This window comes from Anser anser, assembly GCF_964211835.1.
Source record: "Anser anser genome assembly, chromosome: 7".
In the NCBI taxonomy this organism is placed as follows: Eukaryota; Metazoa; Chordata; class Aves; order Anseriformes; family Anatidae; genus Anser; species Anser anser.
The window spans coordinates 3,755,834-3,774,100 of record NC_139727.1 but is presented as its reverse complement, the minus strand read 5'-3'; the positions used below and the strand labels follow the sequence as shown (position 1 = coordinate 3,774,100).

The 18,267-nt window shown below is 38.9% G+C and overlaps 1 protein-coding gene across 10 annotated transcripts in view; it reads left to right on the top strand.

The window, feature by feature from the left end:
* Positions 1–1,021: 1,021 nt before the first annotated feature.
* Positions 1,022–18,267, top strand: part of PPP3CB (protein phosphatase 3 catalytic subunit beta) — a 51,557-nt gene continuing 34,311 nt past the window's right edge. For 6 of the 10 annotated variants that reach the window (XR_014587112.1, XR_014587113.1, XR_014587114.1 and 3 more), the window contains exons 1-3: positions 1,023–1,469; positions 13,018–13,218; positions 15,374–15,498. Coding sequence is in view for 7 of the 10 variants with exons in the window: in XM_083845153.1 (XP_083701279.1) it covers positions 1,400–1,469; positions 13,018–13,218; positions 15,374–15,498 (396 nt within the window). In the remaining 3 variants the exon portion in view is untranslated. Of the gene's footprint in view, positions 1,470–13,017; positions 13,219–14,792; positions 14,924–15,373; positions 15,499–18,267 lie in introns of those variants that run through there. The other 4 variants (XM_083845151.1, XM_083845149.1, XM_083845147.1 and 1 more) reach the window with 2 other exon arrangements.

Below are 18,267 nucleotides of genomic sequence, written 5' to 3'. Positions count from 1 at the left end.
TAGAGTTCTGTTTTCAAAAGCTATGTTTTTAAGTTTTACGTGTTCCATTAATAGATAAATAAGGATTATAATTCTGATTCCCTTAAATATATCTCTCTACAACATTCATCAGAAGCAACTGATAAACCTTTCAAAATTCTGTCCATGTAATTTAAAAAAAAAAAGGGGCGGGGGTGCAAGATCAAACCACTCTTGTATAAACTGTCAGTTTTCATGTATTTTTGGTTGTCAGCCATAAGCTTTTTATAGTGAAGACAACAGCTACGTCAGATGTCATTCTTGCTCTTGCTGTGTTCAGGTGAAAATGAAAAGACCTCAGTGGACCCTATTACTGATTTATTGTGTCAAGTAGTTTGCATAATTCAATACATCTCTTATACATTTTTTGTATTAATAGCTTAAATGCAAAGCAGTAACTCTACAGATATATGCTGCATTTGTGTAATTAGTTTTATGCTTAGACGTTCGCTAGCTCTGTCTGGGTTTATTGGTAGCTAATTTCAGCTATCTATACAAGATAGCTAGGTAATGTAGCCCAGTCCAAGGGTTTTATGTTCTGTTGTGTAGTTGTGATCTGATAGCTCTGTTCTACAGCCACTACCCTTCACCATACACTGAAATAGAGGTGAGATGGTGAAATTAACAGCTGACAAAGAAGAGCTAAAACTGCTTAAATTACTGAATTAAAAAAAAAAAAAACTATAGAAGAGGGGTGAAGAATGATCATCTTAAATCCCTGTTCCCCTAGCCCTACCACCCCCTGGCCTATACCCCGCTTACTGTGGGCCCCCACCCAGGCACGCCGCGGGCACAGGTGCGAGGTACCAGCCGCCTCACAAAATGGCTTCCCCCGCCCTCCCCGGCGCTGAGGGGCGGCCCCGCGGAGCTCTCCATGGTGGCCGCGGGGCCGGTCCGCGCCTCCCCTCCCCTCCCCGGCCCCTCAGCCTCGGCCTGGCCCCCGCGCGGCCCGGCGGCGGGGGCGCTCCCGGCTCGTGGGCCGCAGCCACCGCCCCTCCCCGCGGCGGAGGCGCCGCCCCGGCGGGTAGCGGGTCGCGCCGCGCCGCGGGGAGTTTCGCCACGCTCCCTGCCGGCCGCGCTGGCGGAGCGGGTAGTTTCGCCACGCTCCCGTAGTCCCCTCGTGGGGTGGCGGCGCGGTGCATGCCGGGCCCGAGGCGGACTGACTGTCCCCTGGCTGCGCGAGGAGCTGGGAGCCGCGCCTGCCGCCATGTTCCGCCGGGCTGCCGCCGCCGCCGCCCGGGGCCTCTAGGCGCCCCAAGCCCCGCCGCGCCGCCCCACGCCCCTCTCCCCGCCGGCCCGGGGGCGGAGGAGGCGGACGAAGGCGCCGCCGCACCCAGCAGCAGCAGCCGACGCCGCTAGCGGAGCCTGGCAGCGCCCAGCGATGTCCGCCAAGGAGGGAAGCAAGGTGCTGCTGCTGCCGCCGCACACCACTAGCGAGCGCGCCGTCAAGGGTGAGCCACTCCCGGCACAGCACCGGCACCGGCAGAGCCGCGGGGGGGAACATGGCTGCGGGCGGCTGGGTGCCGGCCCTCGGCCGGGGATGGCTGCGACGGGAGCCGGGGTGAGGGCGGGGGGCTGGAGGGGGGCGGCCTCGGGAGGCTGCCGCTGTGCGGGGCTCGGAGCGCTGGCAGGCGGCCCCCGGGTCGGCGGCGGAGCGGGGCCGGGGCCTGTGGTGCCCGCACAGCCCGCCTGAGCGGCCCTGGTACCGCTACGGGTGAGCTCCGTGGGCCGGGGGCTCGCAGCTTCCCCCTCACGCCCCCAGGGGCCTGGCCCTGGCACGCTCCGTTCCCCGCAGGGGTTTGGTCCTGCCCGCGCGGCGGAGGTCCTTGCACTCGCACCCAGTGACAGCGCTGAGGGGAAGGCAGTGGGAAGCCGCTGCCTCCTCTGCTATTGGTTGTCGGTCTCTCGCTTCCAGTCCTGAGGAAAAAACTCACCTTGATCTATTTCGTCCCGGCCTTCCTGGTATCAGGATCTCATGGGGAGGCTTTAAAAGCCTAACCTTATGCTTCTCAGAAGAAAAAGTAAAACGTCTCAAAGCAGATACATCTGTGTAAAACTAAGATGTCTGGTGGCCAAGATGTCATAGAACATGAAGATCTGTGCACCAGAGCACACTATGTATCACCTTAGCATTTTGAGGAGAATATTCCTTTGCAACTAAAGTGCTCTAAACGTTTCTTGTTAGATCTATATCCCCAGTGAAGAGGGTACCATTGGTTGCGCTTTAAAGAATTCCTAGTTTTTGTTTACTCAAATTGCGGATACACTCCCAGAGGTCTGATGTCACCCTCTATTTAACTGTGGCAGTGTGGGCATCAGTTTGAGGTAGCAGACCTGGGCAATCAGAAATTCATGGTTGTATACAACGCGGCCTGTTTTTAAGATTGAAATTCCAAAGAACACACAATCTAACAGATTTCAAAGGAGAGGAGATGTGTTCGTTTAACTTAATAGGGGTTCTTGAGAAATGAAGAGGGTGTTTTTGTCTTCAGCAAGCCTTAATCAGGGCCTTGGAATCCCATAGTATGTTTTGGAAATCAGCGTGTTTTCCAGTAGGCTGGAAACCTTCACTCACAGTAAGTTGTTACTTATTTTGGATTGCTTAACTTGTTGATCTGTTTGAACAAATCGCAAGGGTAAAAGTAGAAAATGGTAGAACTAGCCTACTAGGAGCTTGTATTAATTTGTGTTGTTGATTTGAGACTGTTAGTTTCACATATGGTATGGTGTTTGGACTTGCTGAATTTTTGTACCTTTACAGCAATCCCTTGTAACAAACCTGAGTTCCTCAAACAATGCAGGAGAACTATTGCTAAGTGATTAGCTACTTCAGAGTGCACTGGAATACCTGCTGATATCCAAAACCTTAATAGTTCAGTTTATTAAATGCTACCTAAGCATCTGGTTGTTAAAAATGGTAGTTAAGACCTGCTTCATTCTGACAGGATTACAGCCTGGGGTTACAGCATTTCTTTGAACCTGGGTGAGTGGGATACAGAACTCTTGTAATCAGGCTTGATATCGTCATCTGACATAATTACTGCTAGTTAAATGTTCACATAGCACCATTTTTCTGTTCTTTCTGTTGACCTGTCCTGTCTATACCTATCATGGTGAATCACTGGTTTCTGGAGAAAGCCTGGACAGCTGTGCTAAGCTGTCTGTGTTCTTTGTAGGAAGGACAGGTTTTTCCACCACCCCCCATGAGATGCAGTGCAGTTTGAAATATTTTTTTAGACAGCAACCCCAGGGGTGCAAGATTGCAGGTTATGTCAGCGCTAAGCGGGAGTATCTCTGCAACAGAAATACATTCGTTGAAAGCATGTTAAAATGTGACATCTCTGTTCACAAATAGACATGTTACCTCTCACATACCAAGATATGTTTGCCATGCTCCTACCTATGGTATGGTGAATAGATTACAGATGGGATGGTATTCTTTTAAAATAGGTGGGTCTTTTGCTTTTGTCAAGACAACGCTCATACCAGGGGATCTAGAAGTAATAATTTCTTCTAATGGTAATATGTGGACCGGGTGGGCTGGTGCCACTTTACTTCGTGAATGCTTATGAATCATTGTTGAAATTGGTGTTTTTTTTCCATAAGTATCAAGTTCTTTGTTGATAGCTACTAAAGAATTTGTTTACTGGAATAAGTTTTTGAGATTCTTTTTAAGGGAATAATTTTTCATCAAGAAAATAGAAATCACTATAGGACAAAAAATACACAAAGGTGTTCTGATTTTTTTTCATGCCGCCAGTTCTGTTTTCTGACTCTCGTTGCTGAGGCATTTCATGTATAATATCTTAGGTCCTTGAGAACAGCTGCAGAACTTGGAAGACAAATGCGGTAACGTTACCTGGTGTGTCTGCGCCATAGAGTACTGGTCAATGTTTCAACTTTCATGCTCTCCAGGTACTAGGTCTTTTGGGGAGGAAACATGAATTCAGGATTTAATGCTCGCTGCTGTTTGCATTGTTTTATCTCTTGCTTTTATTTTAGCTTTATTTTTCTTCCCCTGTATTAATGGGAAAGGGGAAAAAGTAACAAACCATCAAAGACAAGAGGCTGTGAGAAATTAAATCCTTAATCATTAATAATACGTGTTGGCAGAAATGGCTAGAGATACTCATCCAAGAAAAAAATGGTTGAATTATTGTATCGACAGTAACTAATCTTTTCTAATAAGGTAGGATAATAATTAGGATATGCCCTTCCCCATTATGTTTTGACCTGTATATTTAGCGGTTCATCAGAGGTGCGTGTGTCTGGAAGAGCACCTGAAATGTTATCAGGTATAATGCTCAACATTGGGCATATAGGTAACAATATGATATGATAATATAATAATAAACATAATAATTATATGATAATAAACATAATAATGGTTTTAAATATGCAGTGTATGCAGTCTAGCTGTGTTGGTCTGGTATGCCTTCCACATACGAGTTCTATCTCACAGATCATTGGCTGCTTTTATTAAACGTATATAAAAAGCTCAAGCTGTCTGTTCATTTCTCAGTTAAAATGTAATTCGTACTTGAAATTTTTCTTACCAACTGATGGGTAGCTATAGAATTGAAATGTGTAAAGTCAGTTTGTGGCATTTGGTTCCCAAAAAATGTCTAGTGGCAAGGCTTTTGTTTCTGCCTTTAACAGAGATGAGGAAAGGTACATGTCTTCTTGATTCACTGTTTTCTAAGGCGCCCTCTTCATCCTTGAAGAATGATGCTTAGCATTTCGCTGCCTTGTGGAAGATAGAACTTTTCTCTGTTATGTTCTGTCAAAATCACAGAAAAAAACACCTTTTTAAACTGCCACTGATATTTAACTGCTGTGTCTGGTTCTTCTTTTATGTTTTGTGGTGATCCTGGAAATGGCAGGGGTGAGCCTTCTCTGGCGTTCCTTTGCATGAAAAGCACCTGGGCTTGTCTGACCCACCTGTGAGCAGCTACGTGGCAACGTGGTGCTTGGAACACTGCTCTTTGTCTGCTAGGAATGTCTTACCAGGATTTGGGACGCAATCCGTAGTACCTTGTTGCTGAGCTAGTGGAGGCTTTTTGCTAAATTTGAAGATGGTGTCTGTTCTTCTGGAAACGGGAGACTTCAGTGTTCCTTTGTTTTGGATAAAAGTCATGATGCAGTGTGGTAGGCAAACAGTCGTAGTAACAAAATGATAACTTATTGAAGCAACTATTCAGCAAATCCCTAAGAAAAGTAACTCATGACTTAGCTCTGAGTAGGATCCTAAATTAAGATACCAATAGCTACTTTTTAACAATGACATCCATGTAGGAGAAAAATAAATCACTCTGGTATTGAACTTCAAAATATGGAGTCTGATTTAAAGAAAAAGAACCAGTAAAAGAATAAAGGCTTACAGGCAGCATGAAGACTGTTTTAAAAATATAGTAAAGGCACTTAAAGTGCCTTTATGCTGCTGGTCAGCAGTGATTCTGAAATAATCCAGGAAAGCAGGAGAGTAAAGAGAACATTAAGAAGTCATGCTTTGAAAAACCATCACAGTTCTGATTTGGGATAGGAAATGGAATGGAACTGAATTCTGACAAGTTAGTGTTTGATTGGCCTTATACTTTGTTTTACATTTCTTGAGAGGGTAGTTAGAGTGAATGAATCTTAAACAACAACAACAAACCCAAACAAGCAAACAAACAAGAACAACATGTATGCCTTAGTTCCAGTAGGGCCAGCTGGCAGCTGAGGCTTGGGACGGGAAGACTGGAGCAGAAATCTGGCAGTTACTTTTGTCTACATTTGTTATGTGAAGACCTAACAACTCTTTCAGACAAGTCAATTTTTTTTTTTTTTTTTTTTTTTTTGCTGAATGGGACTGAAGAATTCTCACTGAAATGTAAGTGGTTTCAGAACATATCAACAATATGAATGTTTAAAAAAAAAAACAACCAAGACCAGAAGATATTTTTGTAGTGGCACTAATGGAGTTCTTTGGGGTTTTTGAGTGCAAAATTGCTCATCTATTTTCCATAGCCTGTGGCATAACTCATCTTTCGAGTCTGAGAAATGGAGCACAGCAGCATTTTTAAAAAGCTCCACATTGCGCTGAAGAGCTGTAGATCAGTAAGTTTAATTTAAGCAGACTCATAGCACTTGTGAAAGAGTAGACTAATTCAGTCCCTGGCAGAATATAGAATTAAAGAAGAGATGGTACGGTTTTCATAGAAGGAAATCAAGAGAAATTGTTAGATATTTTTTTTTTGCAGTAGCCAGTAGTCTGATTGATCCAGGCAAAACTGTTCATTGGGTTCCCTCATCAGAGTCTTTAAAGTAAGCAAAAGAGGAAATGTCCTCTTTTGGATCAGAATTAATTGGGAAAGATAGTAGGTAATAAACTTCCATGCTTGAGGGAGATTAACATTTGTCTTCAGTGCTCTTTAAGAGTATTCCTAAATTGTTTAGAAAACAGAGCAAATAGCAAAATAACACTTACTTGGGCTAGTTAACTTCCAGAGGTGTTTCAGAAGGCTTTTGTTAGACAAAGTGACTAGGCGGCAAAGCTGTAAGAAGCACTGTTGTGATAAAGGCAAGGAGCAGAGACTATGAGGGAGAGAGCAGCCCTTGTTTTGATGGGTGGGGAACTCAGGAAATAAACGGTAGGGTCCATCTGGATAGTATTTGGAAAATACTAGCTTGGTGGCAGTTGAACAGGCTGATGGGAATTTAGAGTTTACTGGAAGATCATAGAATCACAGAACGGTTTGGGTTGGAAGGGGCCTGAGAGCCCACCTAATTCCAACCCCCTGCCATGGGCAGGAACACCTCCCACCAGACCAGGCTGGTGTCCCTGCCTATGGCAGGGGGGTTGGAATTAGATTAGATCAGTTTAGAGAAAGCACCATCATCCATTATATACATCTTGGGTTACGTGTGCATCTTCAACAGTAGTGTGTAATTTTTGGTCCCCCTTCCTGCTTTTCTGCTTTATCTAGAGGGTATGTTCAGCAGAACAGAGTGCCTTTTATGCAAGGTGGAACTAAAAATTACGAATCTGTGACTTGGAAAAGGGGTAGATGAGTAGGGGGTGGTGTTGGATATTGCTTACATTGTGAGTGGTATATAATGGAAAAGATTAATAGGTAACAACTGCTATTTTTGTCTCCCTGTGAAAAGGAGAAAAGCAATACATTTTTTTCTGAAGTGAGTATAAAGGAAAGGTGAAATACTTTTTCATGTAATGTGCAGTTAAAATTCTGAAATTCGTAGCAATTATATGCGTTGAATGCAAAAAGTATAAAAGCATCTATTGAGGGTCTGAGCAAAATACTGAAAAATAGTTCTATTTAGTGGTCAAAAATGTGATGAAACTTAACCTCTAGAGGAAATCCTTAAACCACCCTGCTTGGAGAACGGAGTATGATGAGGGAAAGACCTATGAATCCATCAGTGCCAGAATCACATTTAAGCACTAAACAGTCTTTAGGCATAGTACACCATGGTCATTTTTAAGGATGCTCCTCCCATTAATGATATTCAGACAAATAATATTTTTACTGAGATAAGTTTTTAAGAGTATTAACCAAATTAATAGGAAAATTACACAGCATAGAAGGTATTACTAGGGCATATCAATTGTTTCATCTGAGATTTAAAATTTTATGGAACTTCTAAGACTGCAAGTACATGGTATGTAGAAATAAAATAAATAGTGCCTGCAGTGCTTTTGTAAGGTTTCAAGGTTTACAGGGTCATTTTTCTTTGCTTCAAGAATTCTTGACATTGTAGCAAGAGACATGCCTTTAAGGAAACTTGAGCAAAGGGATAATTTTTGTGGCATTTAGGAATAATACCATAGTTCGTGAGGAACTGACTTTGCTGAATCTATGCTTTGTTGTTTGGGATGAATAGGGAAACTTATCTTTTGACGACTATTGATTTGAGCTTTCTGGTTCAAGTAGTAGATGCTGCCCTGTGATTGTGCTTAACTATGTTTTCAAGGTTGCAGGTCCATAGACCATCTGGGATGTCTTCATGCTATTTCTTTTCAAATCTGTCCTGCCAAGTGCAAAAGGATAATTGGATCTATTCTGTCCTCAGAGGAGTCATGGGTGCTGCACTTTTTTGTTCGTTATAGATGTTGGTATAGAGAGGTGAAAGCTCCAGAGACAGACTGGAAGATTATCTGGGAGTTAGGCTTTGTGCTTCTTCTGAATGCCAGTGTGTAAATAGCCATGCCTTTATAAAGACCAACACACGCACCTCTGCCACCCTTCCCTTCCCAGCCCCTCACAAAAGTCCACAAAACACAACCAAACAACAAAAGGAAAAACAGACAACAATGCTGTTGTGGTAATAAACCAGTTGGCAAAGTGAATGCTCCTGGTCCATCTTCACAGGACACCATAGTTGTGCTGTGATAGCATCCATCCATAGCATACCATCTGTCTCTGCAGTCTGACGTTTCACATATACCTGCCACCAAGGCATCAGTTGTGTCCTTGTGTTAATGTTGCAAAGGCTTACACAAATACTGTCTGTGTTAGTAACCTTGGTAATGGGAATTGTGGCTTGATCTGTGAAACTAAAAACACTCTAAGAAAAATGAAAACTGGGATGTTGGGCATGCTTTTACAGCCAAAGCTGGGATTATGGAACATGTCGTGGGGTCCTGATAGTAGGACAAAAAAGGCTAGTTTTCTTTCAATGACAGAGAAAATAGTTCAGTTTTAAGGCCCTAGGAGCAGAAAATACTTCGGTTGTGGAAATGGAGTACCTTGTACGGTTGATCCCTGATTCTTTTTCCTACCATTTGTCTAGTGGCTTTGATCTCATCTTGTTTCATGAGCCTGTTCCAACAGAGTGCCTCTGATGCAAGCCAGATTTAACCACCATTATTAAAATGGGCATATATATCAGGGTGGTTTAAATTTACAGTATCTACACGTTAGATTTTATTAGCAGCTACTGTTGTACTGTAGCAGTTACTAGGCAATGTGAGATCTGCTTTGGGTCTCGAAGTAGCGTGTTTGTGTTAGGTGCCATACTGCACCTCTCCACAGGGATTAGTATGTTGGGTGAAGTGCCATGCTAATGTAGCTTTTCTGCTTTTGAACCTCTTTACAATGTACTGCAAATATATCCATTCAGCTTGATGCTAACTTTTGAATGTATGTAATGTGCTTTTTTGTAAGGTATAAAGGTACCAGAGGTTTGCAGAAAGTCTGTCTGTGGAATTAGGTTTAGAGATTGTTTTTTGCTTTTAATATCTCTGTTCTAAGTAGTACTGCAGTATAAAGCAAGATCAATTGTTTTACTCTTTGCAAATGCACATGAATAGTAAAAAAATCACAACCTTTTTGCTAACAAAAAAAAGAAAAATTACCCACTTTTTTTCTCCAGGTTTAGTGTTTAAGATTTTGAATCAATATACTTAAAATTACATCATCCATACATATTTTAAAAGTGAAATTGACTAATTTTGGCTAGTAAACAACAGTTTGTTTTAGAAAATCCAGAGTGTTGTTGTAAACCATGACATCACTGTTTTTACAAAGATCTTTACTTTTACTAATAGGACATAGTCTGTTATTTTGTACCACAGTGTGTACTGCTTTAGGGATTCATCTCTAAATACTTATCTATTGCTTAGCTTTGCAGGGAGTGGTAGAAGGGAATCCTTTAATGACCAGCAACATATTATTTCCTTCAGGTAATTCCTCTTAATTACCATTCTGTTACAGTCCCAAGAGCACAGGTTGTGAACAAAGACTTTGAAATGTGGATTATATTTCTGTGTCTTGGAATAATACATCATGCTGCAATTCTTTTACCTTAGGCTATAACGTTCTATTACTACTTCATCAAAGGTTTAATTAAACCCATTAGTTTGCAGAAATTGTCTAAATGCTTCAAAAATTACCATACTTAACCTATTAAAATGTTATTTGTAATATTTTTTCAAAGGTGTGAGCTCTAATATGTTAACTATGTTAACTATTATTGAGACAAAAGTTAAGTATGGATCTGAAAGAAACATTTTTTATAGTAAGTCTTGCAGTTTTATTCCAGTTGGGTGATGCAGATTAAATCTTTATTCTAAAAAATACCCTTCTTGAGCAATGAGAAATATATATATATATATATATATAAGCTTACATGAACTTGACACCTGTCAACAGACGCCACGGCCCCGTTTTAGTAACTGGCTTTCTCACCTACCGGCTTGCGTCTTGCACGCTCGTTGGCGTATGTTCACAGTGCATACGTTCAGGATGGACCTAGATTGAAAAGCACAGGTTCTCCATCAGTCTTAGCACCGGTGCTTCTTGTGACCTTTGTCAAGCTCAGCTCTCCAGGCTCTGCTCCACACTTTCTCCATCTGAACTTTGGAAAGCATTGCTTCCTAGTTCTGGACGGTGCTGTACAGTAATGGGCTCGTGCCATTACCCCAGCGCTGGTGCCGAAATCCAGTCTTGAAAACCATATCTGGCAAAACAAGAAAAGAAACAGACCCACTTCATTAGATAATATTTGATCTGCAGTTTATGTGGAGCGGGTTTGTTCCTTGTGGCACAAATAGTGTGTTATAGTGCGTTTAGAAAAAGGTGGGGGATTGTCTAAAAATAAATTATGTACAGGTTAATATAAATTTCCAAATACAGCAAAAATAACGTTAAGAGAATATGGAGATTGGAAAGTCAAGCTCAAAAAACAGTGAATGCTAGCACAGAGGTGGTGAAATGATGCTTCTAAAAGTGAATTACATTCCTGTCTTGCTGGAATGAGAGATTTCTCTTTTCAGAGATGGATTTCTGTTTGTAAATACTTGTTGTAAATGGAACAGAAGTGGTTGTCTTTTGATTTCTTAAATACACTAAGCTTGTTAGCATTTGGGCTACATGGAATTTTAACACTTCCAAATGAAACCTGACTGATTACTAGAGAAGGCCGGAAGGAAAGGCATGCTGTTTACTTTTCTTAGTAAAATGTTTTATGTCCAAAAACAAAGTGCCAAACTTGTTCTATACTGTTTAATTTCAAGGCAAGTTTTTCAGCTTCTTCTGCTTATGAACCTTTATAAGAGGAAAAATAGACAATTCTTCAGTGTATTTTCTAATATAATTTAGTTTCAGTGAGTATATATATGTGATTTATGCATCAGTTGTTTTATTGATGGATTTTTATTACAACACAAGGGTAGCAATATGTTACTAGTGATCTAGAAGTCAATTTAAATGAAGTCAGTGAATATCTTAGTATTTAAGCATTGATTCTGGGGTGTAAAGTTTTACTTTGGAGAGAAAGAAAAAAAATGACTCATCTAACTGAGAGTGTGTTCATACTAGTAGTTGTTCTTTAAGTAGATATGTTTCCCTCAATTTTTTTAAAAAATTGAAGTAATATTTACAGAGAAATTGAACAGTGTTCTTTTTTCATTATTTTGGAAGTGGCATGCATATATATATATATATATATACACACTTTTTTTCAGATGAGGTTTACTTCCTGTAACCCTGCACGAGCAGGATGATATTTGGGTGCGCTGCTTAGTGGGAATTTCAATGTGAAGCAGAACCCAAAGACTTCTGATACTTCCGGACATCTCCGACATTGTGTCTAGTGTATGATCAGCCTCGACTCAGTTTAATTTTTTAGAGACAGCGTAACAGGAAAATAAGGAAAACAAGCTCAAAAAAGGATTTTCTATCCGTAATGGTTACACTGTAGGCTCCCCAAATTACAGATTTTTCTGATAGTATGAACTTGTTCTGCTGCTTAATCAGTGGTTTGACAGACCTTCAGGCTGTTAGAGTCCATCTTGCAGCCTTTTTGCCATTTGAGGGCCAAGGGAGTTGTTTCACCTTCACCTTCTCCATTAATGCTGTCATAGACCCCTGTTATAGCCCCCCCCTTTGTTTTCACGATTTGAGGCTGAAGAATTGTAGCTTACCTTAGTTATTCATGTAGTAGGAACCATTCTGACTTACTTTCTTTGTTCTTTGAATACCTTTTAAATTATTCTTTCCCCTTTATAAGATGGGTGAACCAGAAATACCTACTGGGCTTACCAGTGGCATAGTTGTATCTTCTGTTTTCTATTCCTTTGCTAATAATTGTATTTTGTTGTTGTTGTTTTTTTTTGTTTTGTTTTGACTTGTCAGTATGGAGTATTTTCATAGAACAATAGGAAGGACCTTGCTTGTGAATAGTAAGCTTATAATCTGTGATTTTTTTTGTGTAAAGCTAGAATTGATTTCCTTCATTAATTCTCATTCATTAATATGTAACGTCTTTTTTCTTCAAGCCATTCAGTAGCATGAATTTCTTCTGTAGGTCATCCTAATCTGCCCTATGCTTCATTGTCCAGACTATTTGTTGTCGTCTGAAACCTGCACTCCTCCATTAGTTACCCTTTTTTTTTTCCAGTGTAATTTACAAATATGTTAAATAGCACAAATCCTAGTGGAGCTACGTAGTGAACTTCCTTTCCATGTGCAGGCTATTACCTCCCTTTGATTACAGTCCTTTAAACAGCATTGTATCCTTTTGTTGCTAGCTTTGCAGTTTTTCTTATTTGTTAATTTGATTATTAAAGAGTCTTTGATGATGGACATATTTTAAAATGACTTCTGCAAGTCTGAGTGGATATTAAATGGATCTCCTGCATCCCCAATACTTGTTGAGACCTTCAGAGAATGCCAGTGTATTTGAGACAGATCATGTCTCTTCAAAAGGCAGTTTTGACTCTTCCAAATGTTGTATATACTACTGTGCCTTCTAGCACAGTATATTTTATAGCTTCTATGAACTTGCATGTTATAGAGGTTAATTCTTTTAATACATACACAGATAATACTATTCCATCCAGCTTTTAATGATGTCATTGAGTCAATTGATTGAAAGACAAGTTTGCTACTTTGCATAGCAGCTGTTCCATGATAGATCCAGTTCTGTTCCCTCTAGCTGGAGTGTATATTTAGAATTGCATTGATATGACTAGTGTTTCTTCTTTTTAAATTTTAGCTGTCCCTTTTCCACCAACACATCGCCTGACATCTGAAGAAGTTTTTGACACAGATGGGAAACCCAGGGTTGACATTTTGAAGAACCACTTGATAAAGGAAGGTCGAGTTGATGAAGAAATTGCACTTAGAATCATCAATGAGGGTGCTGCAATATTACGGAGGGAAAAAACTATGATAGAAGTTGAAGCTCCAATCACAGGTAATATTTCTAGATGATTTCACTCATAATTAAATTTGAAAAACGGTGAGATTTTTTCACCAGTAAAGTTTCTCTTAAAAATTGTTAGAATAAAATTTCTCTATAATCTTTTTGAATAATCTTCCACAATCGCATTTGCTTAGCAGTACTCAAATGGTCTGAAAAAATATACTGCACATTATTGTGCAAAATGAAGGCATTAAACCTGTTAGGAAAAAATAGCGTAATCAGTATTACAATGACCAAAGAGAAAGTAGTTACATGCTGGTAAATTAGGGATTTCTAATTCCTGTAATGGTGTAAATGGGAATAAAGACATCTCTCTGGAATAGAAAAGTGAGTTCAGAATTATTATGAAATATAAATACTTGAAGAGAATCTAGTTGCTGTTGTTTGAAGCAAATACTGTGACCTGGATTTCTGAGTAAAAAACACACCTTATAGTTCCTCTCTAGGTGAGAGTGACGATTGTATGTAAAACAGTTCTTGTGAGGGTAGTAGTTCTGGAAAGTGTTGTAAGATTATTTTGGCATCTTTAACACAACAGGACTAGACCCATTGAGGTACAAAACTGCCTTCCAGGGTTTGGGGGAGTATTTTCCTAGTTGGACTAGTTCTGTTTCTGTTTGACCCGGATAATTATAGAATCACAGAAAGATGGTATTACTACTTTTATTTATAAATAATCCAGACTTGTAGAAAATATTTTATATTACATAAATGTCATTTAAAATAATGCATGTAGATTTGATTTTTGTGTTCAAATTGGATGGTCTTTAGTTTGAATATGTTATATCTTTGAAATGGACCTTTGTAAAATAAGTGTTTCAAAAGCTTATTTTAGGGTATCAGCTTGCGTTAATTTGACAGCATCAGGTAAACGAAAATGTTTGAATAATAAGTCATTATTACTGACATTTTAAAGAATATTAAACTGTTGAAATGGTAGAAATAACTAAATGAATGAACTGAGTCTCTTGATGCTCCAGATCATGCTCAAAAGTACAGTATTTTCAGTATGTTTAGACGTTTTATATTTCAGTTCATTCAGTTAGTTACCCTGAGTTACTGATGTATTGGAAGCTGAAAAAGGGGGAAAGTTTTTGCAGTGTTAGAGTAGAAATCTTAAGAAAAGTGACACACAAGAGGATGTATTGTATTTGGTCTAATGTTTTATAGGTCACTGTGACAATTGGTTTGCTCCAAGGGAATAACAACCTTTCAAGTGTGCCATATCTGATATTTCTTCGCAAAATTAGAAAGATGTTTTTCCCCCCAAAATTTACTAATAAACACTGAGAAGTTAAAAGAGGCTGTTGGTAAGCTGATCAGTGACATTTTGCATCAACAGAAAGCATAGGCTCTTGAATGTCTGTTAATTGTTATCAGCAATACCTTCATGCAGAAACAAGAAAGCAGCTCCTGACTTCCATTGCACTGGAAACTCCTGTAGGAATGAGGAGTTAGGAGCACTTGTCTTCCATGTGATTATTTTTCTAATTGAGAGATGACCTGGCTTTGCTGCATGCTCTTCAAAGTCTTCCCATCTGCTATCTTTGGCACTTCTGCCTTAGGTTGCTGACCACTGATCTTGTCCTGTCTCATATTCTAAAAACACAAGAAAAGTCCACTGTTGAAATAGTGAACATGGTTATTTGAAGGAGAAAAGTAACTGAGCAAAGAGAAGATATGACGATATTGAAAGGTATGTTAGTCTGACTCAGAAACAAAGGCATACTCTCCCTGCTTTTTTCAGTCCCACATGGACACAGCAAATTGTTGCAAAGCAGAGTCATAATACCTTTTTCAAATTCATACCAAGGCAAATTCCTGAAGATAGATAAGGGGCTGGGGAGGACAGTAAAGAGCTGCTGACTGACAGCTTTCAAGGCTTTGATGCTCAGTGCATTAACTGCTTTTGAAGAACATTCCGCAGTCTGCCAGATGCAAATCTGGTTATTATCTGTGTGGTCACAGGTAGTGAGAACAATGTCTTAATGAAAAGCAGACGGTGAAGCTTCAAATCTTTGGTTATTCCTGCTTTATATATGTTTTTTCTCTTTATTAGAAGTACTTTGTGGCTGTTAACTGTAACTTAGTAACTTTTCTGTTAGATTTTTTTTTAAATTAATTTGAACAAAATTTTTGCTTGCAGTGTGTGGTGATATTCATGGCCAGTTCTTTGATCTAATGAAGCTGTTTGAAGTGGGAGGATCGCCTGCTAACACAAGATACCTCTTCCTCGGTGACTATGTAGACAGAGGTTATTTTAGTATAGAGGTAACTGAATATATTAATCTCTTTTGTCCTAAATTTTTCTATAAGAACACTTCCGTGGAGATTTTCAAATGAAATTTTAGGTCTGGTTTAACACGCGAATGCGTTCTTCCTTGCTGTGCTTTCTCCTAATACCAAGGCCTGCTTACAGGAGGATACTGACCAGCAGTTTGGACTATCCCGTTGGAGTCATCAGACTTACTCATTTTTCCTCCTATTTCTTTAGCTAGTTTTTTTGTTTCTTTGTTTTGTGTTTTGTTTTTTTAAAGTTGAATTCTATAGCATTATTATACATAATTTTGTTTCTCTGGTAATATGCAGGAAGGTACATTTTTAAGTTTGGAGAACAGGTGAGTCATGACTGGGAGGTCTTCTTTTATTAAAAATGTTTATCTGTACAAAGAAGACTCCTTTCACTTACATAATCAAATGTTATTTAATAATTATTAATATTTTTCTTTACTAAAATTCTGAGGGCCATTACAGATATTCCCTAAGGACGACGTGTATCTGCCATTAATTTTTCAGGTATTTTGAATTCAAATAATTTCTTAATCTTCAGCATGTTTATTAAATATGTTATGTTCTGGAGATATTCACGTGTTCATATCCATTAGTTTCATAGCTATGATTTTTAGACTTTTCTGGAGCTAGAATGGAAGTTTCCTCAGCTTGGGATCTTGTCAAAGGTACCAGATCTATTAGAGTGGCTTACCATTTGAAATAATATTTTGCAAGGCCTGGTGTATGAGACTTTATATTAAAATTGTTCTGTTCTAATAATGTGTGTGTGTATACTGTGAAGGACATGCGCAGTGTGCTTTGGGATTCTTAGGGATAGCAGACAACCAGAAGATAGAGCAAGAATGATAGCCTCAGAATTTTCATTTGTAAGGAAAAATTACAGCAGACGTTCCCTATTTATTCATTTGATCCTCATGGCCTGTTCTTGATGATTACAAAGAATGTAATTGTCCTTGAAAAGGACATTTGCATAGCAACAATGAACTATAGCAACAATGCAACAATGTTTCAGTCATTATAGTTAGGAAAAACTTCTAAGCAATGGACGTGCTTGAATATTTCAATAAGAACAGTCTCACTTTTTTTTTTCTTTAACATGTTAATAATTTAATTTTTAATATAATATTTGGGATGCTAAATACAGCTACGGAATACATAAAGATATGCTAAATATACTCTTGAAAACTCCTCCAAGGTTCTTAAAAAGCTTGTCGCTCTTCGTTGGGATAATCTGTGTCTCTTGCCCAAAGTGACTATTGGAACATCGGTAAAATACATGGCAGATTATCTGAATGAAGTTGAAATGCTGTAAGTACACGGAGGTTGGCATGTGCTTTGTGAGCCTGTTGAGAAATTAAAAAATAGTATGCTAAAATCTTACGGTAAGCCCTTTGCCTCCAACTTTTTGCTTAAAAAAAAAATCCTAGGTAACTTTTTGCTTGTTCATCTTTAACATTTATGAAATGTGAGTTAACCTCCAGGTTAAGTCTGGGAGTGTTCACATATGGTCACTTCAAAATCTCTTTTAGTCCTTGGAAATGTAATACACTTTTGGTAAAATATTTGACTTTTCACAGAACAGAGAGGGTGAAATCTTCTTAAAATGTACAAAAACTGAAATTTGATTTTTTCACTAATAAATTCTTTAATCAGGCTGTTCTGAAACGACTTTAATTGCATTGATATTTTAGTAGTAAATAATTCCCAGTTAAACAAATGCCATAATTTCTAATGGGAAAGATCACTTCATATTTCCATGGTTCTATAAGACAAATTGCTGGGACCAAGATGAAGGTCTTCACATAAGTGTGTGCAAGCTCTTTTTTTTCTGCACTGAAAGTAATGGAAGATAAAGAACTCTGACATTAGTCTGTATGTAATAATAAAAGAGAAATATGCTGGTACAGGAACAGTTCAAAAATGTTCTTTGTTTACTTAGTAGGTATAACAATTGACAATATAGTAAATTTCAGCAATTTAATTAAATGTAGTATTTGTTTATTGAAAGGAAGGAACTGCTTTTACACTCTTGTATTACAAGTCTTTAAGGTTGCCAATATTTATAATTTTTTTGTACAAACTGACTCAAAACAGTTCACAATTGTGGAATTTGCCAAATCAATTTGCATATTCATCTGATGATAAGCCGTCATTTTATCACAAACTGATTATGCTTGCTGCTGGGAAACGGTTTTAAAGAGTCTTGGAATTTGCAATACATCAAGATATTTTGCAGTTACAAACGCACTGCGGAAAAAATGGGTATGATTAGCAAAATAATTAATTTGTATATTTTTACTAAGATAAAAAATCAGTAATAGTTATTCTAAACTTCTCAATAGAAGTCGTTGTCGTATTTCTCTGTATGTATGTATTGTTTTTAAAGTGTTCCTTTGTTTTCTTTCTTCCTTCATGTACTCATTGTACTATGCAAAAAAAGCTTGAAGAATGATACCTTCAGGGTTCTTGTATTGGTTAACAATATGATAGTAATAACTTGTAGGTGACTTTGACGTGGTCCAGAACTACTGGGATTTTAATTTTTCTGTGCTCAGTTAAAAATACAAGAATCAAATTTGAAGATAAGAAATACATTTTGGGTGTTTAGGAATGACGGTGGAAACAAGCTCTAAACTTCAAAAATTGTGCATGTTTCACAACTGTTTGCTGCTAATGTTGCAATGATAACAATATATGGAAACTTACTATACTACTTTGAATTTGCTGCTTGATCAGCGAATGAACAAG